Source organism: Cebus imitator, unplaced genomic scaffold (assembly GCF_001604975.1).
Source record: "Cebus imitator isolate Cc_AM_T3 unplaced genomic scaffold, Cebus_imitator-1.0 Scaffold731, whole genome shotgun sequence".
Classification (NCBI taxonomy): Eukaryota; Metazoa; Chordata; class Mammalia; order Primates; family Cebidae; genus Cebus; species Cebus imitator.
Window position 1 is genome coordinate 542330 of NW_016108046.1, and position 25815 is coordinate 568144.

General features: G+C 39.8%; 1 protein-coding gene and 1 non-coding gene across 2 annotated transcripts; one reads left to right on the forward strand and one right to left on the reverse strand.

Moving 5' to 3' along the window:
* Positions 1 to 25809, reverse strand: LOC108296695 (ribosome biogenesis protein BMS1 homolog). Its single transcript, XM_017519247.1, has 12 exons — positions 25477 to 25809; positions 25186 to 25287; positions 24075 to 24229; positions 20828 to 20909; positions 7222 to 7295; positions 6418 to 6594; positions 3539 to 3727; positions 3275 to 3455; positions 2971 to 3029; positions 1742 to 1864; positions 660 to 807; positions 1 to 316 (listed from the first exon to the last, which is right to left on the reverse strand). The coding sequence occupies exons 1-12, from the start codon at positions 25757 to 25759 to the stop codon at positions 78 to 80; spliced, it is 1812 nt and encodes a 603-aa protein (XP_017374736.1). The 5' UTR covers positions 25760 to 25809; the 3' UTR covers positions 1 to 77.
* Positions 13058 to 13161, forward strand: LOC119469600. The gene has a single exon (XR_005198438.1). It is a non-coding gene; the product is annotated as a small nucleolar RNA U13 (small nucleolar RNA).
* Positions 25810 to 25815: the final 6 nt, after the last annotated feature.

The following is a 25815-nucleotide window of genomic DNA, read 5'->3' on the forward strand; positions in this document are numbered from 1 at the left end:
TACAACTGTTCAATCAAATTCAATGTTAGACTTTATACTTGGACATTCAAAGCATGTAAGACATTATAGAAAAGTGTCTATGTGACTCCCTGTCTACAGAGCACAGGCTGCATCTGCAGTAACACACACGCAACTGCTACCTTATACAGAGAGTCCTTGTTCGCCTTTAGTCTGATGCCGTGGGCGAGCCTGAGTTGACCTGTGGTCCGCATTCCTGACCAGGTGTCTTTTTCACCCACTGGTTTCAACAAAGATGTTACTGGGTTATAGAGGGCTGGGATTGAAACTGGATACCAAGTTCGCATGAAGACAATATCTGAAAAGAGAGGTACTATACTTTAACATTTTCAAAAGAAGATTCACATCCATATTGCAAAGAAACAAAGAACAAAACCTGCACTTTAACTTCTTTACCTGGTGGCAAAGTATGTGAAGAGAAAGCTCGTTAAGAAAACTACTCTAATAGATCACAGAACTGTTACTGGGTGTGACCAGGGGGCTGCAGACACAAGGTGCATGGGCACACTGCATACAACTGGGAGATCTAATACTGGAGCTGCTCGAATCTCTGGAGACCTGACTCTAGCCTCTGGTCACACTGGCTAGAAGTCAGGCATGAACGGTAACACCCTTCCCTGAACACCACACTAGACACTCACCACTCATCAGCAGCTTATCCTCAAAGCTGGCCCGGAAAGCTCCTTCTGGAGCCCGGAGCGCTTTCTTGATCTGCCCCCTTATCCCACTGACAGTTCGAATCATAGCACCTTCAAATTTGGCCACTTCCAAGGCAGAATTAAACATTCCCTACAGGTATAGCAAGATAAAAACATACACACACACTTTACACTTTATGCTTTATATACTTATATGCTCATATACTTTATGCTTACTTCTTATCTGAAACACACATCACTGGTTAAAGAACAAAAACGATGCACTGACAGGTGATAAAATAATCAAACTGTACTTGCCCCTGAAAGTGGAATTACTACCTCAAAAATAATACAACTCTTTCATTTTTCCCAGAATAATCATGTGGGTTTATGGGCATGCTCATCACTGCTGTCTGTGTGGAAGAGAAGATCAAAGAGGGATTTACTGAACTGAACTGGCCTAGGCAGCCTTTGCTGACATCTCTCAGACTGGACCGCAGCCCAGACCCTTTTACTCAGGTGCATGCACTTAGAACATGAAAACAGTAAGATAAATGCCAGTGGTATTATTACTTTATGTTGCAAGAACATTTTATGATCTTCCTAACTGTTGTTTTTAATGGAAACATCCCCACTAAGGAAATTATCAATAAATGCTGCTCAAACTACCCTCCCCAGATACTGTACATCCATTTCTCTGTACCCTTGCCAAGTTGTCTGCAAATGCTTTGTCTATTTTTCTACTGAATGGTTAGACAAACTTGTGATATTTTTTCCCCTTTCTTAACACAAATCCAAAAAGTAGGAAATAAAACCCAGTGGATAAAGTGACATATTTTCAATATGAGTTCTATAACAGTCTCACATGGAAGTCATGAGTAACAGCCTCAATTCCTAAATAGCTGTTACTACTGCTTTTTTGAGCATAAGTAACACAGAATATAGAGAGCAAACAAAGAAGACACGAGGCTGATAAAAAATTTCAAATACTTTTCTAACAACATGAGGCCCATATTTTAGTATTTCGTTCCTTTTCTCAAACAATGTGGACATTTATAAATATGAGAATATTTAGATATACAGACCTTAATAAATGAAGTGTTCTTGAAAATTTTATATGGAAAACCAGTTAGCTTTAATTTCTTCACAATTTTTACGGATTTATCCAGATCAAGGACAACTCCTGTGGCAGCTATCCGGAAATCAGGCTAACAGGAACCCCAAAATTTGAAAATAGGAATAATATCAGCAAGAGAAAAACTTCAATTCTATGTGACACAATAAATTACCAAAGTGAATATTATTTACAATAGCTAAGAAAAACAAGAGAGAATATCTGAACTTGCAACCCAGTGGTTTGATAAAAACAATGCAAAACTTTAAAATTGGTAAACCAAACTAACAAGGATGACTTAAGACTGGGTGTGATGGCTCATGCCTGTAATCCCAACACTTTTTGGGAGGCTGAGGTGGGTGGATCACCAGAGGTCAGGAGTTCAAGACCAGCCTGGCCAAAATATGGCAAAACCCCATTTCTACTAAAATACAAAAATTAGCTGGGCATGGTAGCGTGCACCTGTAATCCCAGCTACTTGGAAGGCTGAGTCAGGAGAGTTGCTTCAACCCAGGAGATGGAGGTTGTGGTCAGCCGAGATCACACCACTGTACTCCGGCTTAGACAACAGAGTGAGACTCAGTCTCAAAAAAACAAAACAACAACAACAAAAAAGGGTTACTTGAGTACTTTCCTGAGACTGATTTCAGAGAAACATAATTTCACTATAATAATCTATTTGGAATGAAATGGAAAAGAAAAATGCAGTTGCAATGTTTGGAAAATTAAACTTTGGATCTTCAGGGCAGATTCCATCTGCTCATTATTTTGCTTTCTTCTCTATTAAATAGGACCAATAAACCTTGCCCTGCCTGACTGTTCAAATGAAAATGGAATGAACAGACTGCTACTCCAGCATGGCTGCAGGGAGCCTCATGTCTGGCTGGTCTCTGATGGCTCTTCACAACCTCATATAGTGCTCAGCACATGGTGAGCACTGCTTAAGTACTTGCTTAGATAAATACATCCAGAAAATGCACATAAATAGAAAATGTCTTCAGTACCATAATCCTTCCATCTCTCCTCCTATACTCCCACACCCTACTGAAAAGGATGTAGGAAGATTAAAAGCAAAGGGAAATTTACTTTATATTACAAAAAATGAGTAATTTTCAACTTAAAGTCTCACGTACATAATAACCCACAATCAGGATATATTTCTCAAACCAATCTGTAAAATAAATTATACAAAATAGTTACCATTGTGCCACTGACAGACTGTATTGCCAAGAAACCAGTTCCCTGTGGAGTGACAGGGCCTTAAAGGAAAAGGAAAAAAAGAAATATAGCAAATGATTAATTTTAGATTCTAGGTTTACATATTGGATATGAACATTTACATCTGGATACAAATTTACCTATATACTCCAAACTACCTTCCCTCTCCCAGAAAAGAGAAAATCTTAGGAGTGGAATTTTATGAAAGGAAAAGCACAAAGCTGTAATGATGCAGACTGTAAGGTTTAATCTCGGCAACAAGCAAATTATTGTAACCATATTTTACCCCAAAAGGTTGCTCCGCAATGCATGTGCTGTGGCGTGTACTTTAGAAGCCTTTGTCTTCCATTGTGGTCTTCAATATAATAGAGTGGGATGGTCTGAAACCTCCTCCACCCTACAGAAAATATAATTGGATCTCGGGACTTGAGGATTTTCTTATACCAGCGATGTTTCTTCAGACGCATCTGAGGGGATGAAAGGGTAAGATGACTGATGGAGCGAAAATCCACAGAGCCTCAGGCACCAAATACGCAGCAAAGGGACCCACCTGCACGCATCCAACATTACCCTCACTGTTGCCCAAGCCACCCAGGATAATGGGGTAATGGGGGTCAAAGTTCTGCACAAATTCGCAGGGAACATTTTCAATCTCAACGCGGATGTACATCCCAGGTCGAAAACCCTCATACTGAACTCTGGCTTCATCATCTTGATCCTCAAATTCTGCACGGTTCAGCTATACATGACAGGAAAAAAGAAAACCCATATGCCATTATCTGTAATAAACATAAGATTAACATGAACAGATTCTCAGCTTCTAAGTAAAGAACTGTGGACAGAATTATGTAGGCTTTAACCTATTAAAAATACTAAACATTTGGCTGGGCACAGTGGCTGACGCCTATAATCTCAGCACTTTGGGAGGCAGAGGTGAGTGGATCACTTGAGGTCAGGAGTTTGAGACCAGACTGGCTAACATAGTGAAACCCTATCTCTACTAAAAATACAAAAATTAGCTGGGTGTGGTTGTATGTGCCTGTATTCCCAGCTACTTAGGAGGCAGAGGTGAGAGAATCGCTTGAACCCAGGAGACAGAAGTTGCAGTGAGCTAAGATCATGCCATTGCACTCCAGCCTGGGCAACAAAGCAAGAGTCCATCTAAAAAACAAACAAACAAACAACTACTACACATTTTACCTCTACAGTCTGCTCAGACTGTGTCAACTGTTTTCTTCCCTGCTGCTCCAAGGGACAACAAATGCAGACAACTCTGTGGAGCCCTGTGTGCCCAAACAATGGAAACATCCCCAGTCCATAACTTTTTTCCCTCTCTACAAGCGATTCTTTCACACTTTTCTCCTGTCTTCAAACACCCAACTCCTCCCTCCCCTTCACTCAGCTGACGGCTGTTTGCTGATTCATCCAAACCCAAAAGAACCTCCACAGTCTACCCCCTACCAGGGTTTCCTCCTGTATCCAGCCTTACCAGAGCTCCGAGCTGGCCCATAGGAGAGCTATGTGTGGCTATTTAAATTAAAATTAATTACAATTACATAATATTTAAAATGCAGTTCCTCAGTCACACTAGTCACACTGGAAGTGGTCCTTATCAACCTGTGGCTAGGGTTACAATATTGGGAAGCAGAGATGTGCATCTCCATGATAACAGAGAGTTCTACAGGCAGCTCAGGCACAGATGATCTGTCCATGCCTCCACTCAGGGCCACACATCATTTGCTCACTAGTCACCATCCACTCTTCCTGGACTGTATTACAATGGCACTTCTCTGTTATTTCTCTTTTCACAAAGCCTTTTGATTCTACTTCTTCCACCAACAACTACTCCATTTCTCTGCTTCTCTCCGCAGCAAAACCCTACAAAAGTTTTCTGCAGTCACAGCCTCTAGTTCCTCTGCTCCATTCTCCCACATCCATGAAAAGTGATGCTTGCCAAGATTCCTGAAGGCCTCCACGCCCCTCCTCCAGTGGCCAACTCTGCCTTGACCACAGTTACCATGGCAGTGGGATCTGAACAATGTGTCACCTCAGTGTACAGCTGGCCTCTTCTGTGCCTGCATGCTGACACTGCTTCTCCCTCCTGGGCACTGCTCAAGCCTCACCACTGCAGTCACTCCCTCTCACCCAAGCCAGTCCTGCTCCTCCCACTCACTCTGCACTCACTCCCTGGTCACCTCACAGCTTTATGTGGCATCTACATGCTGAGAGCTGTTCATCTAAGTCCCTAGCCAGTCCTCTCTCTCTAGACCTGACACTCCGCTTGTCTGCATGACACCCAGCCGACCCAAACATCATCGTCCCAAAGCTGCATCTGTATAGGGTTTCCTGTCTAACTTATAATCCACCCTTCCAGGAACTTCCAGTTGTCACCCTCATTTCCTCTCACATAACCCACATCAGTCCACCAGGAAATCCTACTGACCCAGCTTCCAAATAAAGTATATCCGGTTTGACTCTTTGTCTCACCTCCACTGCCAACCCTCTGGTTTGTGCCACCCGGACGATCTCTTGGCAGAGTGATCTGATTACCTGAATGTCTCTCCTGTGCTCAAAACCCTCCAAGGACTCCCATTCAGAGTGAAAAATTCAGTCTTTTACAATGGCCCACAGGCTCTAGGTCATTTTAAATTGTAAATGGTGTGAAGCAAAGACTTCAGAGTTAGCTTATTCATGTCTGTCAAAGGTCAACACAGCACTAAGCTAATACCTAATCAGGAGACAGTTCTTTGATTAGATGAAGACCTAGGTTGAGCAGAGCCTTTCAACTCCCTTTCACAAATTGTATACCTAATCTGTTCCAGCTTACAGACGAACTCCTGGCCCCACTAACAAGGCGCAACTCAGATGCTCGCCATCAACTGTACACACATTTGTGTCTGTCTCCTTCAGAATGAGATCACCACCTCCAACAGCCTGCTCAGCACCCCCAGGCAGGAGGGCCACACCATCTCCCTTTATCTCCACATCTGACCTTACACTCCACATGTCCTTCTGAACTTTGACCAGGATGAGTTTTCAGAGCACTCCTCCTGGGAGCTCTGGTGCATCCATAAGCCACAAGGGCCACTGATCGCCTGCCATTAAAATCAGGGAGCAGCGATAGGAATAGGCAGCCAAGGCTTGCACTAAAGCAAACACTGTCTCAGATCACTACACTGTGAAAGCAGATACCATGTCTCAATCATTTCTGTTTCCTAATTCTTGATACAAAATAGGTATGGATATTTTTCTGGTGATCTTCTGACTGCAAAAACAATGAGCTCACTGCATGAATAAACACACTCACGTTATCTCTACCCAGAGTACAAATGAAAGGCAGAGAAGCAGGATAGGAAGCAGAGACCCAAACGAAGTCAGATTCCTGTGCTATGATAGTCTTGATGGCTGAGAGAAACTGAGGTTTCTCACCTGTGCTTGTTTCTGCATTTCTCCTTTAAGATCATCAAAATATGTGCTTTCTCCTTCATCATATTCTGCATCAAACATCTCCTTCAATTTTCTCTTCTTATCCAAATGCTTTTTCTTGGCACTTTCCTCTTCATTGGGGTCAATTTCTTCCTTAACTTCTTTCTCTATATCTTCATTCTTAAATTCCCAGAAGACATTTTGTATACATTTATGAAGGTCTTTTCTTTAAACATTAGATTTTTTAAAGTTTTATTTGAACAAAAATTTTAACAAAAATCTGTTATCAACAAAACAAAACAAAATAACTTGGTACTGCTACAGGAAATGATTACATCTGCATTACAAATAGCTTTCATTCCTTAAGCTGGCTGGGAACACAAACTGGAATAAAAATAACAGATGTGTCCCTCACCCAGATGCCCCCAGACCCTGTTCTAAAGAAATATTAGGGAGAACAGGGACTTTGTTCTTTTAAATTTAAATTTAAAGAAGAGGACAATTAAATTTAAGAAGAGGACAATGATGGCAATGGTGGAATGTAACCCTAAGGAGCTAAGACTTCCATGAATGAAAAATCACAGCGGACTTGGCAAATGACGGGCAAGAAGCAGTAGTACGTGTCATCCGAAACTTAACAAGTAAACAAGAAAGCTTCTCTCTGGTCTGCACATCCTGACCTTTTAGGAAGGAATCCGTTTATCCAGTCTGCAATCATCACACATCACAAGTCAGATTTGTATTTCTCAATGTAGGCCTCTCTCAGAACACAATGACCAAGAACAGCCAGCCACAGCAAAGTCATACCTGAGTAATGGGGCCTGATTTTCCCTTGTGCACGTCCCCTGTTTCCAAGTCTTCAAAGTCACCGTAGAGCTCCTCTGGAAAAGAAGACCCAAAGGCTGCTCTGTGAGCCAGGCATGCATGTGCCACTGGTCCCACCCACTACAGGCCCACAGTGTGCTCCATGTTCCAAGCCTCATTCTCACTGTTCCCATCATTACAGACACAGGCAGAACTCTGCACTCGGGAATCCTTCATAAAACAGTTAGTATTTCGTCATCTGTTTAGGTAAACTAAATGGACCTGAGCTGCATTTCCACACTTCATGTCAAAATGCACATCTCAGTTTTTCCAGTATAGATAACGGACATTCTTTTTGTTTTTGTTTTGATGTGGCGTCTTGATCTGTCACCCAGGATGGAGTACAGTGGCACAATCTCAGCTCATTGTAATCTCCACCTCTCGGGTTCAAGCAATTCTCCTGCCTCAGCCTCCAAGTAGCTGGGATTACAGATGCCCACCACTGGGACTGGCTAATTTTTGTATTTTTAGTGGAGATGGGATTTCACCATATTGGCCAGGCTGGTCTCGAACTCCTGACCTCATAAACCACCCGCCTTGGCCTCCCAAAGTGCTGGGATTACAGGCGTGAGCGACTGGGCCCGGCCAATGGATGCTCTTGATGAGAGACACAGGTCTGTGTCCCCCCAAAAGAATAGTTCAAAGAGTGAATAGAAAAGCCCCATGCTGATACCAGAGTCTCAGTGCAAATTAAACATGACACAATTGTGTAACACACCTAGGGGAAATCTTAGATTATATAAAATATAGCATTTAGATCAAGAGTACAGCCCCAAACCACACCAAATCCATGGGAAGAGCTCATTCACTCATTCATTTCTTCATTTGTTTTTGGAGCTCTGAGCTCAATTATAGGTCCCACTCTTAAAAGAAATTGACAAGCAAGGCTGGGTGCAGTGGCTCATGCCTATAAACTCAGTACTTTGGGAGCCTGGGAGGCGGAGTTTGCAGTGAGTCATAATTGCATCACTGAACTTCAGCCTGGGTGAGAGTGAGATCCTGTCTCAAAAAAAAAGAAAAGAAATAAAAGAAATACACAAGTTAAAACTCATTTGGGAGGCAACATTTTAAAGGCTACTAAAACATTTTCACATAAGAGCCAAAGAACCAGGTAGAAGATATAACAGATAGGAAGCTCCTATTTGTAACAAAAGCAAAAAAAGATAAAATAGGAATAAACCTAACAAATATGCCAGAACTTTAGTTTTTTAAAAAAGAAGAACAGCTTTAATAAGCTACCAAAGGACAAAAGGAATAGCATCACCATCAACACTCATAAGTGCTCTCCACACCAGGTACTGCGTTAAGTACTTTCCTTGCCTTAACCACACTCTTCAACTCAAGGAAGTAGCTGTTGTAAATATTATCTATGGAATAATGATATGCCCTTATTTGAAAATAAAGACATGATATCACCAATATGCCAATTCTTCCTTTAGCAGTTACAACCCAGAACCACCACTAAGGACTTCTGGTCTAGAGAAGACAACACCTTATTCCCTCCTGACTAAGAAGCATAACCTCAACTCTAGAAACAGACAAGAGATGATCAATGGAGAATTCTGAAAGGTGGACAGAAAAAGGCTGCCGTGGGATTCTAGCACTGGGGAATGCATAGTGGCCAGGTGTTTCCCTGGACCCCATCCAACAGGAGGGTGACCCAGGCCCAGTGTTTCCCAACTCCCAACCTAGCAATAGAAGGCAACGCAGGCAGGTTCAATCCCCCCAGGTCAAAGGAGATCTTCCACACAACAAGAAAACCAGCTCCACACACCAAGACAACCAGCATCCCCCACCCACCTAGCTGCAGCAGGTGGCCCAGCCTGGGGCAGGTCCCCTGTTCCCTCAGGTGGGCACTAGCAGGGACCGGTGGGAGAGTCCCAGTGATACCAGATAAGCCAAACAGACCAAAATAGCACCATGAAGTCTCTGAAATTAAATTGTCATTAGAATCACAGCCCATAAAGTAGACCAGGACCTACACACTAAACCTAAACAGGAGAACTGCCTGCAAAAATAAAAAAATTACATAGGCCTTCCAGCAGAATAACCAAAATGTGCAGGAATCGAGAGCATATCACCTGTCATACCACTGAGAAAATAATAATTTTAATGTGAAGGGACAACTGAAGACACCAACACTGAAATGAGTCAGATGCTGGAACCATCTGACTCATCGCTTTTAACAGCCAGTATAAAAATGCTTCAACAAGAAACAACAAATCCCATGGCAACAAACAAAAAACTGAAAGCTTCAGCAAAGAGAATGAAGAAGAATCAAATGGAAATTAGAAATATAAAATACAGTAACATAAATTATAAAATAAATCTCTCAGGATGGGCTCTACTGAGTAAAAGTGGAGATGACACAGGAGAGAATCAGAGAACATAAAGCCTGATCAGCAGAATTCACCCAGTCTAAACAATAGAGAGACAATAACCTGAAAACAAATGAACAAAAGCTGCATGGACCTGTGTGACAATAACAAAAGACCCCGCATTTATGTTATCTGAGTCTCACAGGAGATCAGAGCTGCGAGAGCACGTAGAGAACTAATGCCTGATGCTTCCCACATTTGGTGAAAGACAGAAACTTACAGATTCAAGAAGCTGAGCAAATCTCAAAGTATACCAAAGAAAGCAACACCAATTAAACTTTCAAAACTAAAAACAACGACCAAAAATGGCAGAATGCCTGTAGGGACATGCCAACTCAAATGTCAGTGTATTTCTCCTCTAAAATCATGGAGGCAAGAGGGAAATGCCATATTTTCAGCTATACCAGCACTTAATATTCAAGCCGGTAATTTATAAAAGCAGAAAAGGTAACGAGACCTAAATGGAAGATGGGTTTCCAGACTTTTAAGAAGTAATTACTGGTACCAGCAGACTGCTATATTACAATACTCATATTGTAACATCCAGAGCAAACACTTCCCAGCAGGAAGGCTCCCCACCAGGCTAGTTCTTTTATCAGCCAAAGCAGCTGCACCTCAGCCTAACAAGTTTCACTTCACCTGTTTGCCAGCCCATGAATTTATTCAAACAAGCGAATGGCAAACCCCTTGGGAACCAATGGTCATTGTGCGCTCCTGTTACTATGAAGCCTGCCTGCCTCCCCCAACCCCAGCCCTCACTCCACTACTGAGTACAGTGCCCATCTGACCCTGGGTGGCATGCAGTGTCCTCCTCTAAGCTGTGGGTATATGTGACTAAAACACTGCTGTCAATTTCATCCATTCACACCAGGTGTTGTGTTCAACCATCTCCTATACTTTAGGGCAGGGACCCCTCCTTCACCAATGGGGTGAAAAGGAAGTGATCATAACAAGTGCATAGTGACAATAGGATTAACCCACCAACATCCTCCTCTCAGCGACTGTTAAAACTAGGCAGAGGCCGGATGCAGTGGCTCCAACCTGTAATCCTAGCACTCTGGGAGGCCAAGACAGAAGGATCGCTTGAGGCCAGGAGTTCGAGCCTGGGCAACACAGCAAGGACTCATCTCTCCAAAAAATGTTGAATTTAGCCAGGTGTGGCAGCACACACCTATAGCCCCAGCTACTTGGGAGGTTAAGGCAGGGGAACTGCTTGAACCTAGGAGGTCAAGGCTGCAGTGAGCCATGTTTGGGCCACTGCACACTCTAGCCTAAGTGACAGAGTGAAACTAAGCAGAAAAGGAGCAAGGATTTACAAAAGATCTGAACAGTCAACCAGCAAAATCTGACATCTGTACAAAACCCCACTCCCCAATAGGAAAATACACACATTTTTAAAGCCAACAGAACATCTACCAAGACGAAGTACATTCAGGGCAATAAAAGAAATCACAGCAAATCTAAAATCCTTCAAGTCATAAGAATATGTTCTCACAACATAATGTAGTCCAGCTAGAAATCTATAATAGAAAAAGAGAAAACTCTCTAAATACTCGATAATTAAAACTACATACTTACAAATAATGCATGGGCCAAAAAGAAGGCCCAAAGGAAATATGAATGAAAATACAACATATGAACATTTGTGGAGTGCAGCTCAACAGTGCTAGAAAGGAAATTTAAGCACTAAATACTCACATTAGAAATGAGAAAAGATATGCCGGGGCAGTGGCTCATAGCTGTAACCCCAGCACTTTGGGAGACCGAAGGGGGTGGATCATGAGGTCAAGAGATCGAGTCCATCCTGGCCAATGTGGTAAAACCCTGTCTCTACTAAAAATACAAAAATTAACTGGGCGTGGTGGTGTGCACCTGTAGTCCCAGCTACTTGGGAGGCTGAGGCAGGAGAAACGCTTAAACCTGGGAGATGGAGACTGTACCACTGCACTCTAGCCTGGTAACAGAGTGAGACTCTATCTCAANAAAAAAAAAAAAAAAAAAAAAAAAAAAAAAAAAAAAAAAAAAAAAAAAAAAATAGAAAAGAAAAAAAGAAATTTCAAAAAGATAAACCAATAATCTAACAAATTTGAAAAAGAACAAACTAAGCCCCAAACAAGCAGAAGAACAGAAATAATAAAGGGCAGAGAAGTCAAGAAAATTGAAAACAGAAAAACAGAAAATCAATGAAACAAAAAGCTGCTTATCTGAATAGAATCAACAAAACTAATTTTAAGACATAAATAAAAACAGAGAGGACACAAACCAACATCAGGAATAAAACAGGGGTTCTCAAAAAGGCTCCTGCAGCCATTAAAGAGTATTAAGCAAATACCATAAATATCACCCTCAGAATACCCAAGCTGGTCTCTTGCAGAAGACAATCAGGGCAACTTCCACTTCCCTAATGGTCTTGAAATACCTTGAAAATCATAAGTTACCAAAATTCAGGCAAGATGAAACAGATAACCTGAATCATCCTATGACCATTAAAGAAATAAATTTTTTAATTAAGAGCTTCTGAACACAGATGGTTTCACTGGAGAATTACACCAAATATATAAAGAATTCATTCCAATTCTATGCAAACTCTTACAGAAAACAGAATGGGGAACACTTTGCAGCTCATTTTGAGGCTACTGTTATCTTGATGCCAAAACTAGATGAAGATGGTACCCCACAAAAAGGAAAGAGAAACCAAAAGCAAAACAAAACAAAACCAAAAAACAACCACACAGATCAGTATCTCTCATGAATGCAAAAAGTCCTTGACAAAATCTATCAAATGGAACCCAACAACACATTGTTGCTATTCACTAGGGGTGGTTGGCAAAATATTACAGAAAATATTTAGGGAAAGCTATAGATTATAGTCTCAAACCTTTGAAAGACCAAAAGGTTTTATTAAGGCAGGTTGAAGGCAGTCACCTCGTTAATATTAGCATAGAAAAGAGGTAGAGACTGATCAAAGGCCTTACCCCACACCATTTAACCTCACTCTGTTTACTCAAGTTAATTTTGTGCTGGGTGGCCCTCTCCAGGGAAGATCAAATGGGAATGACCTGTTACTAGTATTTACTCTGGGCCAGAACCTAATGCTTTTACCAGTCATAAAACCACTCTCTTAACCATGTTAATTATCCACAAGTGTGTTAACTTAGAACCTCTGTTGTAAAATCTTGAGGGAATAAATGTGTGGATGAACAGGGAGAGTTAGTCGATTGGTTGCATTCTGCCCTCTAAAAGCAGCCAAGGGTCATTCCTAGCCCACTTAAAACACTGCAATGATGTAAGAGTGCATTCATTCATTCATCCTTAAGTCAGGGTCTGCAGAGCAGACTTCCACAGGCAATGACCAACATCTCAACACATAAAAAGATTTGTACAAAAATTTGCACCTGGCGATCCTTTCACAGATCCTAAGTGTGATGTCTGGATGTTGATGCATATGTGTGGGATATGCCACCCTTCAGCCTTGTTACGACATTAGCACGTTAACCATCTGACATGAAAAGAAAAAAAACCATGTTGTATTTTATTTTCATTCATGACCAACCAAGTGAGAGTTATTCCAGGTATGCAAGTCTGGTTCAACATTCAAAAAAACGAATCAGGCCAGGTTCGGTGGCTCCTGCCTATAAATCTAATACTAAGAGGCCAAAGTGGGAGGATTGTTGAAGCCAGGAGTTCAAGATCAGCCTGGGCAACGCAGTAAGACCTGGTTCTACAAAACAAAACAAAACAAAACAAAACAAAACAAAACAAAACAAAAAAAATTAGCCATACACTTGTAATCCCAGCTACTCGGGAGGCTGAGGCAGGAGGGTCACTGGAGCATAGGAGGTCGAGGCTGCAGTGAGCCATGATAGCACCACTGCACTCCAGTCTGGGTGACAGAAGAAGACAGTGTGTCAAAAAATAAAAATAAAAGGATCAACACAATCTATATTAAAAGAATACAGAATGAAACGCATATCCAGATGATCATATCAACTGACACTGAAAGGTGTCAGTTTAGACAAAATTTAACACCCAATCATGATAATAAATAAATACCAGTGAAAAGACTGGGAACATAGGAAGTCCACTCTTAGCACTCTTACTCTACGTTATAATAAAAGTCCAGTTACTGAATTAAGGCAGAAAATTTTAAAACAGAAGGAAGGCCGGGTGTGGTTGCTTATGCCTGTAATCCCAGCACTCTGGGAGGCTAAGGCAGGCAGATCACTGGAGCTCAGGAGTTTGAGACTAGCCTGAGCAACATAGCAAGACCCCATCTCTACCCAAAATAAAGTAATTAACAAAAGAAAAGGAAAAGCCATATAGGTTGAAAAGAAAGAACACTGTCCCTATGTTTTGAACACAACTGTCTGTGCAGACAATCCCAGGCAATCTGCAAAAACAAAACAAACCAAAACAAAATAAATCCCTCCTACAACTAGTAAGTGAGTTTAGCAGGATAAAAGATGAATGTGATCAATCAAAATGAAATACTTAGGTCTAAACTTATCAAAACATATTCCCAACCAGTATGCTGCAAATCATGATACTGATAAAGAAATAAAAAACTAAATATATTGTGTATATATATTTTAATACTCAAAATAGAAAAAGATTATCTCCCAAACCTGATGTATAGGTTTAATGCAATTCCTATCAAAATCTCAGCTAAGTGTTGTAGACATAAACAAGTTTATTCTAATATTTACATGGAAAGTTACAAGCCCTGGGATAGCTTAAGCAATCTTGAAAAAGAAGAATAAAGTCAGAGGAGTCACTCTGTTCAACATTAACACTCACTATAAAACTACAGGGACGTAGACAGCAAGGGTGGCCAACGGATTGACACAGCAAGTCAATGGAACCCAAGAGAACCCAGAAACAGATCCACACAAAGATGCCCAACTAACTTTTTACAAAAGTCAAAAGCAATTCAATGGAACAAGTGTTGCTAGAAAAATTATGTACCCACAGGCAAAAATATAAACCTTGACTTACACCTCATATCCGGTAAAATGAAAAAGTCAAAACAGATCATGGGTGTAAAGAGAAAACAAAAGATACTATAAAACTTTTGAAAAGCAACATAGGAGAAAATCTTCAGGATCAAAGAATAAGAAATAGTTCCTAGACTTAATACAAATTTCATATTCCCTAAAACAAACAAAAAAAAACAAACAAAAACACTGGTAAATTAGACTTCATCAAAAATAAAAACTTTTGCTCTGTGATAGGCCCTGTTAAGAAAATGAAAGCTACAGACTGAGAGAAAATATTTGCAAATCACACATCCAATGATAAAGTTAAATATATAATGAACTCACAGTACCCAACCCAACCCAATTTTTAAAAGTGCAAAAAAAAAGGACACCCATGGACATTTTATATCTGTATAGAAGATATAAACATTCACATAAACACATGAAAAAATGCTCACAATTATTAGCCATCAGGGAAATACAACTTAAAACTACAATGAAGTATCACTAATATCTATTAGAATAGCTAAAATAAACAATAGTGAAAACACCACACATTGGCAAGGATGTAAAAAAAACTGGATCACTCACATAATTGCTGGTAGAAACATCAAATAGCCCAACTACTCTGGCAGTCTCCTATGAAACTGTGATTGCTATATGACCCAGCAACTGCATTAGTGGGCATTTATTTCCCAGAAAAAATGATAAATGCAAATTTACACAAAAACTTGTGTACATATGTTCATAGTAGCTCAATTCTAATAGTCAAAAATTGAAAACAGGCCAAGAGTTCAAGACCAGCCTGAGCAACACAGCAAGATCCTATCTCTACAAAAAAAATACAAATATTAGCCAGGCGCAGTGATGCATGCCTGTAGTCCCAGCACTTGAGGGACTGATGTGGGAAGATCATTTGAGCCTAGGAGGTCAAGGCTGCAGTGAGCCAAGATCACACCATTGCATCCCAGACTGGAAATCAGAGCAAGACCATGTCTTAAAGCAAAACAAAAGAAACTGAAAACAACCCAGGTCGATCTTGGATGAATAAACAAACCAGTACAGCTGTACAATGGAGCACTACTCAGCAATAAAATGAAATAAACTATGGTACATGCACCAACTTGAATGAATCTCCAGGAAATTATGCTGAGTGAAAAAAAGTCAGTCACCAGAGGTTATAGACTGTATGATTCTGTTTATTTAATATTCTTGATGATGATGAAATTATAGAAACAGAAAATATATTATGGTTGACAAGCAAAGGAACTGGGGCTGGGGTATAGCAGGGGTGTGGGTGTGTTTATAAAACAGCAATATAAGCAATCCTTGTGATGGAACTGGTCTGTATCTTAACTGTTGGTAGACACAAAAACCTATACACGTGATAAAAGAGCACAGAAGTACGTACACACACACACACACACACACACGTGCATAAAACTGGAGAAAGCTATATAGGATCAGCAGATTGTATCAATGTTGGCATCCAGGCTGTGACCTTGTGCTATAGTATACATAGTACATATACACATAGATAGTGCTGTAGTACAAGATACCAGAGATCTCTCTGTATTTGTTATTACAAGTGTATGTCAATCTATAACTACCTCAAAATTAAAAGTTTAATTAGGAAAAAAACACCACAACATTTTCTTTTGGAAATAGAAATGGTGATTCTTAAGTTCACTTGGAAAATAAGCAAAATCAGGACAAAGCAAAAATACTTACTTTGACTTCTACTCCACACTGTCCTGGAAGTTTAAGCCAGGGCAGTAAGGCAAGAAAAATTAAGTCACCCACACAAGAAAGAAAGAAAGTAAAACCACTGGCATCTCTCTTAGCCTCTCTGGAGAGAAAGAGGGTTCCTGCTTGGCTCCCAGAATCGTCCCACACAGAAACTGGGGGAACCATAGGAAATTGGACATGGGTGAGAGGTCAAAGCAGAACTTAAAAGCCCAGGCTTTATTGTGCAGAACAGGATAAAAAGCATAAAGACAAGTATAAAAGAAAAGAATCCCTGGGATAGAAAGAAGTATTTTCTTAGAAAACCATCAACACTATTTAGTCAAAGCTTACCCCTCCCCTCCAAACACACACTTGAGATCAGGAGTTTGAGATGAGCCTGGCCAACATGGTAAAACCCCATCTCTACTAAAAATACAAAAATTAGCTGGGAATGGTGGTGGTTGCCTGTAATCCCAGCTACTTGGGAGGCTAGGCCCGAGAACTGCTTGAGCCTGGGAGGCAGAGGCTGCGGTGAGCTGAGATCAGGACACTCCACTCCAGCCCAAGTGACAGAGGGAGACTGTCTCAAAAAAAAAAAAAAAAAAAAAAATGAGTAATTTAGCAACATTGTAGGATACAAGATCAATACACAAAAATCAAATGCATTTCTTATATATTAGTCATACACAAATACAAGTTGATATGAAAATAAATTGCTGACAGTTGTATAAGATCTGTGTCCTGGAAACCTTGCTGAGAGAAATTAAAGAACAAGATAGATGGAGAGATACTATGTTAATAGATCAGAAAACTCAATGTGGTTAAGATGTCCATTTTCTCAAATTATTTTACGAGTTCCATGAAATGCCAATCAAGATTGCAGTGGGTTTTTCTGTAGCAATTGACATGCTCATCTTAAAATCTATATGAAAATGCAAAGAACCTAGATTAACCAAAACAACTTTGAAAAGGAGACTAAAGTTTGAAAAACTGCCTAAAGTTGAGAACTACCTAATTCCAAGACCAACTGGAAAGCTGTAAGTAACTGAGACAGCACTGGTATTGGTATAAAAATAAACAAATATATCAATGGAACAGAACAGGGAGTCCAGAAATATTCACCCATATATGGCCAACCAATACAGAGCAATTTAATGGGGAAAAAAAAATAGTGTTTCCACAGATGGATATCAATATGTCAAAAGGAACCTAAATCCATATCCAACAACATATAAAAAATTAGCTCAAAAAAGATTATAGACCTAAATGTGAAACCTGAAACTGTAAGACTTATAGAATATATTAGACAATTTGTGACATTGGGTTAGGCAAACATTTCTTACACACAATATCAAAAGCATAGTCCATAAAATAAAATTTGGGGCAGGGCACAGTGGCATATGCCTGTAATCCCAGCACTTTGGGAGGCTGAGGTGGGGGGATCACTTGAGGTCAGGAGTTCAAGACCAGCCTGACCAACATGGTGAAACCCTGTATCTACTAAAAATACAAAAATTAGCTGGGCGGGGTGGTGGGTGCCTGTAACCCCAGCTACTCGAAAGGCTGAGGCAGGAGAATGGCTTGAACCTGGGGAGAGGAAGTTGCAGTGAGCTGAAATTGTGTCACACTCTGGTCAACAGAGCGAGACTCCATCTCAAAAAAAAAAAAAAGAAATTTTGATAAATTGACCTACACCAAAATTAAATACTTTGCTCTGTGAAAAACACTATTTAAAAAATGAAAAGGCATACACTAGGCAAAAATAATGGCATATCATATGTGATACAGAATTTGTATCAAAAATACATAAAATTTCTTAGAATTCAACCAAATTAATGTACAAAAGATCTGGACAGACATTGCATCAAAGAAGACACAGATGGCAAATAAGCACATGAAAAAATGCTCGATACCTAATTAGTCACTAAAACTACAAGATACCACTCTACACCTAAAAGAACGCTTACTATTTAAAAAGACTGATACTACCATGTACTGGCAAAGATGTAGAATGAAGCAACCAAAAGTCGAATAAAGTTACGGTGGCAATGGAAAATGGTATAACCACTTTGGAAAACAGTTGGGCAATTTCTTAAGAAATTAAATGTGTACTTATCATAAAACCAATTTAGTGCATTCTGAACTACTTATTTATCCAAAAGAAATAAAAGCAGTCATTCATATAAAGATTTTTTTTTTTTTTTTNTTTTTTTTTTTGGAGATGGAGTTTTCACTCTTGTTGTCCAGGATGGAGTGCAATGGCATGGTCTCGGATCACCACCACCTCTGCCTCCAGGGTTCAAGCAATTCTCCTGCTTCAGCCTCCTGAGTATCTGGGATTACAGGCACGCACCACCATGCACAGTTAAGTTTTGTATTTTTAGCAGAGACGGGGTTTCTCCATGTTGGTCAGGCTGGTCTTGAACTCCCAACCTTAGGTGATCCACCCACCTAGGCCTCCTAAAGTGCTGGGAATATGAGTGGAGCCACTGTGCCTGGCCTCTAAATATAAAGACTTCTACAAAAATGTTCATAGCAGCTTTGCTCATAATAGCCAAAACCTGGAAATAATCGTCTATCAACAGGTTAACAAATAAATAAATTGTTATCCCTCATACAATGGACTACTACTGGCCAAATCAAAAGAAATGAAGATGCAACAGCATGGATAAATCTTGAAATGATCATGCTGAGTAAAAGAAGTTAGACAGAAAAGAGTACATACTGTAGGATCCCATTTCTATTAAATTCTAAAGGGCACAATCTACTGAATAGTGACATAAGGCAGCTGAATCTACCTGACGATGGGAGAGGAGAGGTTGGAGGGTTATAAAGTGGCATGAGACAAATGTGTTGTCACCTGTGAATATTCTTTATTTCAAATGTACTAATTATTTTGATTGTGGCGATGGTATATTCATATTATCAAAGCTTATCAAATTGTACATTTTAAACACTATAGTTTACTATCAATTATACCTCACTAAAGTGACTAAAAAAGAAACCCACCACACTTTCTTTTGAAAACAGAAAAGATGATTCTTAAGTTCCTATGGAAAAAACAGTAAGCAAGTGAGAATAGTCAGGAGAATCCTAAAAAAAAGCCCCCCAGCAGAACAAAAAGAGAAAGAAACTGTTGAGACACAGTTTTAATAACTGGTGTCTTAATAACATGATAAAGCTACATAGGGTTCTAAATTATAATAATTAAACCAAATGATCCAACAGAGATTAATGATATAAAGAAGTCCAGAAAAAAATTACATATATATAAAGAATACATTAATATACTACAGACTAGGCACAGTGGCTCATGCCTGTAATCCCAGCATTTTGGAAGGCTAAGGCAGGAGGACTGCTTAAGCCCAGGAATTCAAGACCAGCCTAGGCCACATGGCAAGATCCCCATCTGTACAAAAATTTAAACATTAGCCAGGCACGGTGGTATACATTTGTGGTCCAAGCTACTCAGGAGGCTGAGGCAGGAGGATCTCTTAAGCCTAGGAGTTTGAGACCAGTCTGGTCAACATAAAAAGACTGTACAGGAAAAAATTTCAAATTAGCTGAGTGTAGTGATGCATGCCTATAGTCGTAGCTACTTGGGAGGATTGGATATGCGAGGCTGAGGTTACAGGGAGCTGTGACCACACCAGCACTCCAGCCTGGCTAAGGGAGCCAGATCCTGTCTCAAAATGAAACAAAAAGAACAACCTTCCAAAACCCCATGTGGCAGTTGCAATCCATAAAAATGACTCAATTCTAACACTTACGAATCTATTTTATAAAAATAAAAAATGTGATCCAAGAATTATTTCAAGGTTGTTCAGTGTGGAGTTCTTTATAAAATGAACAAAGTACAAAACTACTTAGATGTTGAAAAAATTGTGACTTGAATTATGGTATGACATTTAAATAATAAAAACAAAATATTTGAACAAATGACAAAAATTATATAAAGTACATCACTTAACCAATCCTCCTGCCAAAATTTATGTAAAGTACAACTAAAAAGGTTTACATGCATGATTTTTAAATGACTAGAAAGAAGTACTTCGAGAAGTTAGCAAAGGTTTTTTTATGGGTTGGTAGAATTCTGGTATGTTATGTACTTTTCATTCTAAATTTTCCATAACGCATGCTACCTTTATCATCAAAAGAAAAATATAAATGTTATTTGTGTTTATTTTTCATATCACACAAAATCTATTTTTAACAAACACATGATAAAATTTATGGAAAGTTCCTCACTTTTCTTTCAGGTCCATAGGTAATCAGTTAGCCAACCAGAGAAAATAAGGTCATCGTAAAAGGAAAAACCAGAATATTACCTGGTTCATTACTCCTGTCTGAATTCCCAAAAGCATTTCACAAATGACTATTATTTTCAACTTGACTATTGTCTAAGATACAGAAGAAAATAAAGTGTAGAGAAACCAGTTCTCCTGAAGAAAGTAGCTCTTTACTTACCATCTTCTGCTAAGACCTTGGCTGCATCTTTATCGTCTTCCCACTTTCCAGTCACGAAGCAATCTCTGATGCTGTTCATGACCTTATGCAGAAAAGTCAGCACTTAGGTGAGGTGTTCCAATCACTCAGCAAAACAATATAAGACGTGGTAATAGGCGACAACTTGCCTTGAAATATTTTCCACGTTCATGGATAGTCTCACTGCAAATGAGCCTAGGAAACAACTTTACCTTTGACGGAGACAGTTTAACCACAGAGATAAAAAACATTAAGCAGCAGATAGGGAAAGTATTAAATACTACTAGTCTACTGACTTCATAAGTAAACAAACAGATAATTACTAATTCAGCTAATTTTCAATTTTATTAAAGTTTCTAAGGGGGATGCAATGAGACAGTTTACATATTGGTCTTGCTACTCGTTAATCTAAACATGTCTGTTTGAAAACTTAATTCCTATACAATGGGAGAAGTTATATGAGAATTATATATCTGATAATGGACTTATATCCAGAATATATAAACAATGCATACAACTAAGTAATCCAATTTTTGAAATGGGAAAACAATATGAAGATATTTTCCAAAGAATATATACAAATAGCCAATAAGCCCATGAAAAGATGTTCAACATCATTATCTATCAGGGAAATGCAAGTCAATACTACAATGAGATACCACTTCACCCCCTCTAGGATCGCTATAATCAAAAAGACAGATAATAACAAGTGTGGTGAAGAAGTGGTGAAATTGGAACTCCCATACAGTGCCACTGGGTAAGAAAAACGGCATAATCACTTTTGAAAAGAGAAATGAAAGAGTATATGAGGTGAAAAAAAATCTTTAACTGTTTTCAGTAATCATATTACTCTGACACTGTTTTGTGTGTAATAATAGGATAAAACAAATGAGTAATTATGAGATTCTCTAATTTCATCATCTTCTGATTCAACCAGGGAATAATTGTCTAGTAGAAGAATGAATAAGATGTAGTCCTGAATTCGAACTGGAAATATCTATATGAACTCACCTGCTTCAGGTCACTGAGAAGCCCTAGAAGTGATGACCAACTCATGGCAGTAAGCATTCCCATGCCTAGGCTGTCATGTTGAAATACCATTTTCTACTAAAAGACATCAGAACTTTTTATGGGTGATTCCAAGTGCTCTCTCACATCAGAGAGCAAGGATTGATTAAGGATGACTACGATCATCACATAAAGACTCAGGAGCTGGCGTGCAGAGACTTCCACAGGCCACAGGTGGGATAAAGAGAAGCTTTCATAAGGATAACAGGTGCACCAGCACAAGGCACATCAACTACATTTATATCCATGACATCACAATAATATTTACAACCAAGTATCCTTTGGAGAATCACTCTAAAAACTGATTTAAAAATCAAGTATTTACCCTATATATTTGGAAGTGGATAACCAAATAGTAGAAGAGGAAACGTTTCTCTTTAAAGAAGTATTACAGCTAATAAATAAAGAGAAATGATGAATAGAACATCACTACTCTATGTTCTTAAGAAGTTAATGGTTCTAGGCATTGATCATCAACAACCGATAACATTTAACTCATTAAAAACACACAACTGGTCTTTATGCGCCTCCTAATCAGAAAACACCACCACCTGGAAAGCAGTTTTGCTGAAAAATAAAAATCAAATTTAAATCCTATCCAACTGCTAGATGTTTTGTCCATCGGGTAACTAGAACCACATGGCTATTTAAAATAATCTTAACAAAGATTAAATAAAATTTAAAATTTAGTTCTCCAGTCTCACTAGCAGCTCAGTAGCCACAACCCCCAATTCAGATACATATTCTGCTCATCACAGTTCTATCAGTTTTGCTCCCTACCCATTCACAAGAAATATAGGAGGGCCTGAGAAACTGCGGAGGGATGCAAAGCAATCCACAAAATCCAGAAGACAAGAAACTCTACAGACCAACGACGTGGTTTCTTAAATAAAATGTAACCAAAAAAAGAAATGAAAAGGAAGATTGTTGACTAAAAAATTTAAGATAGACTGAAAAAGTCATGAAAATCAGGTAAAAATAAACTACAATGCTTATGGAAGCATGGAGAAGGAAACCAGGAAGAAAAGGAAAGAATCACCATAAAAGGCTGGACCACACCTCCTTCTACAGGGAGAAAGGGGATCCTGGTTGGTGTTGCAATCAAGCAGCAAAGCTTGATTTCACAGCCTGAGTGCTGAATACAGGGGTATTCACCTTCTGGCAACCCATTAAGTTAAACAATTGTTTTATGTTTTTCTATAGCTGTATTAAATTTTACCATCAAAAACGGTTCAATAAAATCTCAAAAAGTACATTATTACCTGGCAAATTATAACAGACAAGATGAGGGCAACTGGGCCTCTGTGAGAAGTGTCATCTAAGCCAAACTGAATTGACAGAAAAAAAGGTAGCCTTTGGAAGATCAGAACATTCCAAAAGAGAATATAAAGAAACGGGTTGGCACGATGGCTCACTCCTGTAATCCCAGCACTTTGGGAGGCCAAGACAGGAAGATCACTTGAGCCCAGAATTTGAGACTCTAGCTCAACATGGTGAAACATTGTCTCTACAAAAAATGCAAAAATTAGCCAGGCCTGGTGGCTCATGCCTACAATCCCAGCTATTCCAGAGGCTGAGGTGGGAAGATCCCTTGAGCCCAGGAGGTCGAGGCTGCATTGGACCATACACTTGTGCCACTCCACTCCACCCAGGACTGTAGTCCAAGACTGTGTCACCAAAAAAAAAAGAGACAGAGAAAGAAAAGATCTAAGAGTAAGAGGAGGGTAAGCTGTGGCAAGTTTCAGTGTGACTACAAAGTGGTGGGCTACAGGAAGAACATTTATAGGTATCAGATTTCTGTATGCTTACAAATAGCAGAAACTATAAATGTTAACTCAGGGATGCTACGTATGTCCTAGTGAAGAGATGCAAAATACATCAGATGTATAAAAACTTATGTGTGATGCTTCAAAATAAAGATTCGCACTACTGTCCACACTGGAAACTGAGCCTGTCCTCCGTGGGCGGTGCACATGGTCTAACTAAACTCAGATCGTGTTATTGCTTAGGATGGATGAAGTGCCCATTACAATATCTAGATGACCTGTCATCCTATGAATATAAGAAGCCAACAACAGGTAAGCAATATTGACATAAGACAATCTTATTCTAGAACAATAGTCTCTAATTATCTGATAAATCAAACATACCACCCCCTTACCTCCTCTAAATCCCAGTCGTGGGGCGCCTCCACAAGAAATCTGGAGCAGTCCAAAGAGTCGGCCTTGTGCTTACACTCTCTGTCAGGCTGGGTGACACGAAATAACCCTCCAAGCTCTACTCGGGTATCATCATCTTCTTCATTATCTTCTTTCACTAAAGAGAAGACCATGGCAGAAAAGTGAGAACAAAAACTACAGCCCTAGAGGTCTCATCGTTTTTAACTAGTTAGGCCATGAGTCTGTGAACTCAGGAACTGAGGGTGTCTGTCTGTGGGGGGTATGATGATGGCCACATATGCGTCAGGCACTGAGAGGGCAGGTCAGCCACAAGTGAAGAGAGGCCAGGAAGCTATTTCTCTACATGTCTTGGGGCTCCTGCAATCCTGCACGGCAGCAGCTGAGCGGTCGAGGACTGAGAATATTAGGGGTCGAGGAAGGGTAGGGACATTTAAAAGCAGAGCTGTAGATCACTAAAGAAGAGCTCTAAAGAGTGTTGAGCCTCTCATCACTGAGAGTATACCTAAACAAAACCTGAATGAAAATCAGTACACAACAACCCTCCCATTTCAGTGTGCTAAGCCCAAATGTCTCACCATGTGGCCTTGATCTCATCGTGCAGTAACCAGGCACAATATGAAGTTCACCACTATAGATTTATTTTTATATTAATTCTACCACAAAGAACACACAGGTAAGTTTAATAAAGCATAAAATCAGAGGACAAGGGCAAAAGGGAGAACAAAATGTATGATACAGGGTTCATTCTCGGAAAGGAACAAATAAATATGTTTATGGGCAGAAATATTTTTCTGGCACTAAATTCTACAAAAAATTTCTCATGAAGGACTTTTAAAAAGGGGACATCACATGATGCAATAGACAGTATTTGCATCGAGTTTTACAGCAAATCTATAAGTGTACTTCACAAGACCAATGTGTGGTCCTTGTAAGTTGATGATTAAAGACATCTGCCAAATAGGAAATGTGATTGCCAGCAATGATGGATGTCAACAATACCAGCCCAATCATCCAACAAATTCCCTCATCTCCTTTTTAAGAAAATAATCAGAGAAACTGAAACGTTTCCAGCTCTGAACCAGAATTCTTTACCTGTCCCATAAATAAGCTTTCGGAGGTTTGGAGCTGCTTGCTGCTGCCTCAGAAAGGCCTCAGCTGCCTTTCTGGAAAGGTCTTCCTTCCACTTGAGGGCACCTGAAACGACCAACATCAATATCCAGTGAGGATTGTTTACATGTCTCCCCTCCCTCAAGACCAACCACAATGCAGCATCTCAACAGTTAACAAAATCTTAAAATCCAAAGACCCCCAAATGTAGACATGTCTTTGGGTACCATATTGAGAGTCAAGTTCATAGTAGCAACCAATGAAATTTAAGCTTACCTGAGGTTTCTGTGGGATCATTCTTTTCTTCCTTGTAATCTTCTTCCTCTTTGAGTAAATCTTCTATATCACTTGTCTCATCAATTAGGTTCCTTGACCCCAGTTTCTGACCACTGCCCACCTGAGAAGGCTTTGAAAGCTTTTTCCTAAGAGCTTCTTGATTTTCTGAGTCCTCTTCCTCTGTACTGAGCGAGGAGCTTTCTTCAGATTCATCTTCAGATGCAAACACCTCTTCAGCTGTGCAATGCCCAGAATCGGAAGTGGTGAGAGCTGCTTTCTTCATCGGCAAGGACTTCTCCAGATTCAGACGGTCACTCTGGTGATTAGCTGGCGGCAGCT